The following is an 8,239-nucleotide window of genomic DNA, read 5'->3' as shown; positions in this document are numbered from 1 at the left end:
ACTTCCGAGATGATACAAAAAGTATTTTAAAAACGCTGTCAAAAACGCAAGTGCCAAGCCCTTCAGTTATAATTCACACTCTATCCTTTTATAAATATTTAAAAATAAAAAGTATTAATAATAATAATAATATTAACGTACAGTAATTGTTGCCTTTGTGCTAATGTTGTTGACAAGATTTTTGTAAGAAAGTGAAACCTAGGAAAGAGTCAGTCTGCAAAATTTTACCGGAATAGTTGAAATATAAATAATTAGAATATTGCCAAAGCATATAAAGCATATGAATAGACAATAAATAAATAAATAAATAAAAAATAAGGCGAAATAAGTAAAGATATTAAGGACATACACTTGTTTATACATAAAGAGTTGGCCAAACAAACCAAACTATCCTTTGTTGTACCATGTTTATTTTTCCACCAACTGTATCGCAGATAAAATCTGTCTGGTTCTACCTTCTACATTTACAAAGAGTCTGCGCATGCGCGCGCACCCACGACAGGCCGTGTTGTGTGTCTCTATGGCAACACCTGTTACATGCTACTTTGAAGCTGAGGCCAGCAGAGGATTAGAGCGACCTGCTCTCTAATGTACAGGTGCGCGTGGAGACCAGCTCGCTAGAATAAATAGGGCGGCTAATGAATAGACATTAATTATTTTTGCACTCAACGCGAGGCAACACCATACAGAAGTTTCGAAGGTAAGCCTTATACATTTTCAATCGCGGGAAAATAATTTAATTCTAAAAGCAGCCGGTAGGTCAAATCTCTCACGCGCCGAGACGACCACCAGGTTGGGCGTTGAATTATTAGCCTAATGCACATTAAATTTGATTTTATCACGCAGATTTAACATGAATTATTTTGGCATTGCAGTGCATTTAGTAAAATCTGGCATTTACAAATATAAAGCCCCCTTTAAATATATAAGTTTCGTATAAATTACGTTAGTTTAATAAAACAAATCAAGCAGAATGAATAACACTGTATGTCTATGTGGAGCAGTGTTATTTTAGAGACTATTATTAATTTCTATTAAGAGAATTATTATTAATTATCCAAATTTTTCAGTTTTTATTTGAACTGTAGTTAAAGTTTTAGTAATTTTTATGTTTTTATTAGTTTTTGTTTTTTAATGATTTCTATAGGCCTATAGTTTTTATTTTTTTAGTTCAGTTTTAGTTTTAGTTACTTTACTACATCAAGGAAAACTGTTGCCTTGGTAACTAGCTGAAATAAAAGAAGTTGAAGTATTTGAATATTTTATTTCATTTCAGCGAGCATTAGAGGCCAGATTTCACGTGTTGCTCTTTCTGAAACGCTCTGGCATATAATTCATGAGAATCCAAGCTGTTTTAATCTAAAGCCCTAATGCGTATGGATTTATGTCCATGTCAACAAACCCAACAGGTGTGTTGTGCGTTTAAGTGATACTTATTTCTGTATGTCATCTATGATGTAACTAAAATCAATTCAGAATTAAGAATGATCAATAAACTGGTCACTAACATTCATGACAAAAAATGATCTCTTTGCTCAATAATAAAATGAAACAAAAAAGAAGTCTGTTGTGCTCCATGTTTTATTTGCTGTGTCTTAGTGAGAAAGCGAAGAGAGCATGAGTGTTTCTGTGGTCAAAAACACTCCGGATGAGTATGAGGATGACTTTGAGAAAGACCTGGACTGGCTTATCAGCGAGGAGAGCAAGAGTGTGGAGCAGGTAAGTGAGGGAATGCACAATGACGGCAGAAACGGGTTCATATCTTGGAGACAGTTCTCTGGAATAGTGTGTGGTATTCCATTACACAGACGCTGTACCTCTGTGTGTGTGTGTGTGTGTGTGTGTGTGTGTGTGTGTGTGTGTGTGTGTGTGTGTGTGTGTGTGTGTGTGTGTGTATGCGTGTGAAATCCACCCCACTGACACAGATCCATACACACTTTCACTCACCTAGAGAACTATGTCTCATGGCATTGCATTATTCAACACATACACTCTATGTATCTGATTCACTCAAGCCAACTCCTTAACCCGCGCAATGCTGCTCTTTTTGATTCCTCTCTTATTCTCTGTTTCTCAAACTGAACACATTATTTTCCTCAAAAAAGGATCCTGATGATTATGACATTGAAGCTCAGATCGACAAAGAGCTTGAAGAAGATGAACCTAAAGAAGATAGAAAGAAGGATGTGCACAAACACGGGGAAATGGATGATGAAGAAGCAGATGAAAGGTGGCCAACGCCTATGGAGCCATTAGAAGGTGCGTTAGATCCCGACAGGGATGACCTTATAACCTCCCCACATTTACAGAGCGACGAAGACCTCGATGAAGAGAAGAAATACATTTTGGAAAAGATTCAAGAGGCTAACAAACAACTCCAGATCCAGGATCCTCCAGACCAGAGCCGCCGCAGACGTCTGCAATTTAAAGACACTCTGGTTGACCTGGTGGTGCCTGCGCTGGAGTTTGACACTCAGGAAAGCAACAGCGCCTCCTATGGGGACTTAGAAGAAGATGGAGAGGTATCTGGACAAATGCAGAGACTGAAGATCTCTCAGAAAGAGGTAAGCGACATAGGACGCCCTGAGGACGAACACAACGAGGGAACCAAAGAAGGACGGGTTTTGGTTGAAAAAGATGGAAAGTTTGATCTGGTGAGTCTAAAGGAGGTGGAAAGTCAAGGATTGCTTCCTCCATTGCCGGTTTCTCACAGCGACAATCAGCGAGCGCCTTCAAAGCAAAGTGAGCCTGGTTTTCATCTGAGCAACTCTCAGAGACAGAATTCTACCTCACCTTTTCCCCCTGGCACTGAGTCTTTGTACATCCCCAAACCTCCACCGAAGCACAGAAATAGGCCCAGTTCTGCCAGACCGTCGCAAGGGGGAGCATGGGTCCAGGGCACCAAGCGCAGGGTCCAGTCTGCAAATGGAGCTCCTTCACATGCCACCTTCACCCTGTCATCACAGCAGAAAGAATTACTGGCCAAACTTCAGCAGCGGAGGGAGAGGCAAGCCAAAGAGGTGTACTGTGGTTTCTATTGGTTTTAATATCAGTATGATATCAGTTTATGTCAATGTATTATAAAAATCTGACTTCATTTTCTATTTGACAGCTTATTTCAAATAGGCCTAACGTTTTTTTTAGACTTCTCCTCTTTGCTTCTTCAGGATGAGTTGAAGAAAAAAGAGGAAGAGGAACAGAAACGTCAGGAGAACGAGATAGCCTTCCGATCGTGGCTTATGAGGAAAAGAGAGCAGCTGCTAGACGAGAGGAGAGTTCAGAAAGCCCAGGAAATGGAAAGGATGAGCTGCATGGTATGTCCACTAGGGAGAGCCATTTAACCAGAAATGGATAAACCCTTTATTTGATGCTAAGGACCCCCAAATAAAAGCTGTATATTATGAATTATATTGTATTATTTAAAAAGACAACATGGTATATTTTTATATTGTGATTATGTCACTATAAAACATTATATTTTAGTTAAAGTCCCTGTAAAGTCAAAACTAAACATGTGTTCTGAGTTTCTCACACCACAGATAAATGTGTTATTGACCACCCAGCCAAATTTGAATCATTAAAAAATCCGCCAAGTACATAAAATAGCTTATCAAAAACTTGAAAAAATGAGCAGCATTCTCTGCTCTCAAACGCTGGGGGTGTGTCCTCTGTCGGCGCCGAAACCACGCCCACTCGCGGGAAAGCTGCTGTGGCACACAAGACATCACTCACTGATCACGACCGTCTATGATCACGACGCACCAGATGTCGGCGGGACGGGAGGATGAAGGCCTGGGCGGGGGATAGTCGGTTCTGCAGCGGATTATCAGTGAATCCCAGTTGTCTCCGGTGAAAGTTTGTAAAACGATCCGGTGTATTGTCACTGAAGACTCAGAGGCAGGCAGGCATCGGTGGTGATCCTCAGCTCTCCATCAAGATGGCTGTTCACAAAATTAATCCACCTTGGTCATCGTGTTTGTTTTGTAAGTTGTAGACTATAGTAACTAACAGTACTGACAGTAACTCGCGATCGAGCGGGCAAACTGATACGAATGTGCTATAGTTATGATCGTGTTAGGGGAGGAGCCAGGCTCGGTGGCTCCAGTGCGTCATCGAGCCAGCGTTTTAGCCCCGCCCAGGAAATCCTGAACACAGCAACGGTGCAAAACTGTTTAACGGTCTAACTTTTGAATTCAGTACTACATAGTTCACAGTCTTTGTAATTTGTTTCAGCAATACATTTCTAACATTTATAATGTGTTTAGAAAAAAAAAAAGTATTGCCTTGACAGGGACTTTAATATTTAGATAATATTTTCCCAGTTAAAGTCGGCATGAAACGGAAGTTCGGTAACTTGCCAGTCAAACGGTTTGGAAACATTAAGATTTTTTAATGTTTCTGAAAGAAGTCTCTTCTGCTCACCAAGGCTGTATTTATTTGATCAAAAATACAGTAAAAATCGGTATATTGTGAAATATTATTACAATTTAGTCAAGTCAAGTCAGTCAAGTCAACTTTATTTATATAGCGCTTTTAACAATGTAGATTGTTTGTATTTAGAATAACTGTTTTCTGTGTTAATATGTTTTAAAAGGTAATATATTTCTATGATGGTAAAGCTGAAATTTTAGCATCATCACAGTCTTCAGTGTTACAGGATCCTTTAGAAATCATTCTTATATGTTGATTTGCTGCTCAAGAAACATTCATTAATATTATCAATGTTGAAAACAGTTGAAAAAAATTTTTGGAGACCATGATACACTACCATTCAAAGGTTTATATATAAATATTATATATATATATATACACACACACTTTTATTCAGCAAGGACTCATTAAATTGACAGTAAAGACATTTATACTGTTACAAAAGATTTCTATTTATTTATTTATTTAAATAATTTCTATTTTATTTATTTTTTATTTTTTCATTTTACCTTTCTATTCAGCAAAGAATCCAGACCAAAATGTTTTACGGTTTCCACAAAAATATTAAGCATGCAAAAATGTTTTTTCTACCCACTAGTAGATTTTCTGTTAAAATTTGTATAATGCTTTTCACAATAACCTTTTATTTTCTGTGGACATTCCCGCAGCAACCCCTTGCCCCTGGTGTATTTGAGCATCATTCATTGACAATTATTTTATCACTTTTATCAATTTTAAGAAGTAAGAACCTATTTAAAAGTCCATTAATTGATGCCATTAAACAGATTGTCACTTTAATTGTTTTCGTTGTTCTGGCAGAGGGACTGTGGTGACCCAGAGGAGGCCTTTAAAATCTGGCTCCAGAAGAAACAGGAGCAGCAGTTCAAAGACAAACAGGTAGAAGAGTTGAAGAGACTGGAAAAGGAGAGTGGCTTTTGCCTGCACAGCCGAGAGGAGAGTGAGAAGGCCTTCAGGCAGTGAGTTCAGCACTATATTGCTCTTCTAAAATCAGAAAACAGAGGGAGAATTGTATTTGTAACTAATGTGCATGCATTTCCCTTTTGTTGTTTTGGACAATAGATGGTTGAGACGAAAGCGCACAGAGAAAAGAGCAGAACAGCAGGCAGCTCGAGAGCGCTCACGCAGGCTCGTGCTGGAGGAGCGAAGAGCAAGACGCATGCATGACCTCGTCTGCACTGTCAATGAGATTAACCCTTTCCGATTCAGTGATCCCTACGGATACCGCTACTGATCACCTCGTACTATACTGAGCTGACCATTGTTACAACCTGAATCTGAAGTTCCTCCAATTCAGCAATCGCTGTGGTTACTGCAGAGGCACCCATTCATCTGTATCTATGGTTACAGTTCTGTTGAACTTCTCAAAGATCTGTTGTTTCATCTCCCTGATACAGTGGATGAAAGATCATGTGGTTAGGAGCACAAACAGGAACTCTCCTTTATTAATATTCTATTCATCCTTTTACAGTATACAGAGATCAAACAGGTGCTCAAGTGGATGTCCGTGATCTAACAGCTTTAAGCACTTAAAATAATTGCTACACCAGGATGATTTAATGGAGTTTGTGCAAATGCTGAATCATCAGATATTGTCATTTTTTGTTTAGCCGGCTATCCTGCAGTGTCTGCTGCAGAACAGCAGGAACCATATAAATGCAGCAGCTCATCTGGCATGAAATTCACTGCAAAGTAAAATGTTGTACTCCATTCTAAACTGCAGTTCTTTTATAATTATTATGCATGCAGCTTTGATGACCTCATATTAACTGAGAGACTATGGGATTTTTGTACTTTTAAAAATATATTTGGTAACTGCAGGATCATTAAAAGTGAAGGCTAAAATGTGTTTTAACATGGTGAAAACGTAAAAACCTAAGATATACACATTCATACAAAATTACAAATTAAAATGTATAATCTTAATGTTGATTACAAAAAATGAAAATTATGCATCTACTATGTGCCAAATGCATTATAAATAGTTAGTGAATTTTCAGCATCATTACTCCAGTATTCAGTGTCACATGATCCTTCAGAAATCATTCTAAAGGCTGATTTGATGCTCAATCATTTTTATTGTTATTATCAATGGTGAAAACAGTTTTTGCTTCTAAGTATTTTTAAGATATATATACACCGATCAGGCATAACATTATGAACACCTTTCTAATATTGTGTTGGTCCCACTTTTGCTGCCAAAACAGCCCTGACCCATCAAGGCATGGGCTCCACTAGACCCCCGAAGGTATGCTGTGGTATCTGGCACCAAGATGTTAGCAGCAGATCCTTTAAGTCCTGTAAGTTGCGAGGTGGTGCCTCCATGGGTCGGACTTATTTGTTCAGCACATCCCACAGATGCTCGGTTGGATTGAGATCTGGGGAATTTGGAGGCCAAGTCAACACCTTAAACTCGTTGTTGTGCTCCTCAAACCATTCCTGAACCATTTTTGCTTTGTGGTAGAGCGCGTTATCCTGTTGAAAGAGCCACAGCCACCAGAGAATACCGTTTCCATGAAAGGGTATACATGGTCTTCAACAATGCTTAGGTAGGTGGTACGTGTCAAAGTAACATCCACATGGATGGCAGGACCAAAGGTTTCCCAGTAGAACATTGCCCAAAGCATCTCACTGCCTCCGCCGGTCTGCTTTCTGCCCATAGTGCATCCTGGTGCCATGTGTTCCCCAGGTTAGCGACACACACGCACACGGCCATCCACGTGATGTAAAAGAAAACGTGATTCATCAGACCAGGCCACCTTCTTCCATTGCTCCGTGGTCCAGTTCTGATGCTCACGTGCCCACTGTTGGCTCTTCCGGTGGTGGACAGGGGTCAGCATGGGCACCCTGACTAGTCTGTGGCTATGCAGCCCCACATGGGCTATGCGGACCACACGGGCCAGCCTTCACTCCCCATGTGCATCAATGACCCTTGGCCGCCCATGACCCTGTCGCCGGTTCACCAATGTTCCTTCCTTGGACCACTTTTGATAGATACTGACCACTGCAGACCGGGAACACCCCACAAGAGCTGCAGTTTTGGAGATGCTCTGACCCAGTTGTCTCGTCATCACAATTTTTCCCTTGTCAAACTTGCTCAATTCCTTACGCTTGCCCATGCTTCTAGCACATCAACTTTGAGGACAAAATGTTCACTTGCTGCCTAATATATCCCACCCACTAACAGGTGCCATGATGAAGAGATAATAAGTGTTATTCACTTCACCTGTCAGTGGTCATAATGTTATGCCTGATCTGTGTATAAGATTTATTAACAAATACTGTTTGTTTGAACTTTTTATTCTAAAAAAAAAATCTAGAATTTTTTTATCATGATTTTCACAAAAATATTAATTTTCAATACTAAGAACCATTATTAATAACTGAGCACCAATATTAGGCTAATTGAGCACCAAATCAGCATATTAGAATGATTTCTGAAAGATCATGTAACACTGAAAACTGGAGTAATGATGCTGAAAATTCAGCTTTGCCATCACAGCAATTAATTATATTTTAACATATACTGTAGCCTATATTAAAATAGAAATAGTTATTTTAAATTGTGATAATATTTCACAATATTACTGTTTTTACTGTATTTCTTCATTCAAATAAATGCAGCCTTGGTGAGCATAAGACAGTTCGTTCAAAAATATTTATAAAATCGTAGGCTAATTATTCTAACTTCTATTCAACATGAGAGATCAGTGTTTACTGATATGTGTTACAAATGTTCACATTACTCATCAATAGTATATAAATCGACATAAAAGTACAGAAACAGAAT

At 39.0% G+C, this 8,239-nt stretch overlaps 1 protein-coding gene across 2 annotated transcripts; it reads left to right on the top strand.

The window, feature by feature from the left end:
* Positions 1 to 539: 539 nt before the first annotated feature.
* On the top strand, positions 540 to 8,086 carry ccdc181 (coiled-coil domain containing 181). Of its 2 annotated transcripts, XM_079827163.1 has the most exons (7): positions 571 to 700; positions 1,277 to 1,409; positions 1,600 to 1,719; positions 2,106 to 3,020; positions 3,168 to 3,314; positions 5,251 to 5,408; positions 5,512 to 8,086. In XM_079827163.1, the coding sequence occupies exons 3-7, from the start codon at positions 1,618 to 1,620 to the stop codon at positions 5,681 to 5,683; spliced, it is 1,494 nt and encodes a 497-aa protein (XP_079683289.1). In that variant the 5' UTR covers positions 571 to 700; positions 1,277 to 1,409; positions 1,600 to 1,617; the 3' UTR covers positions 5,684 to 8,086. The 2 variants fall into 2 exon arrangements, with proteins under 2 accessions (XP_079683288.1, XP_079683289.1); XM_079827162.1 differs by lacking the exon at positions 1,277 to 1,409 and having other exon boundaries at positions 540 to 700.
* The last annotated feature ends 153 nt before the right edge of the window (positions 8,087 to 8,239 follow it).

The sequence above is a fragment of the Gobio gobio genome (assembly GCF_949357685.1).
Source record: "Gobio gobio genome assembly, chromosome: 10".
Lineage (NCBI taxonomy): Eukaryota > Metazoa > Chordata > Actinopteri > Cypriniformes > Gobionidae > Gobio > Gobio gobio.
The sequence above is the reverse complement of the archived record's forward strand: the minus strand, read 5'-3'. Positions and strand labels throughout refer to the sequence as shown.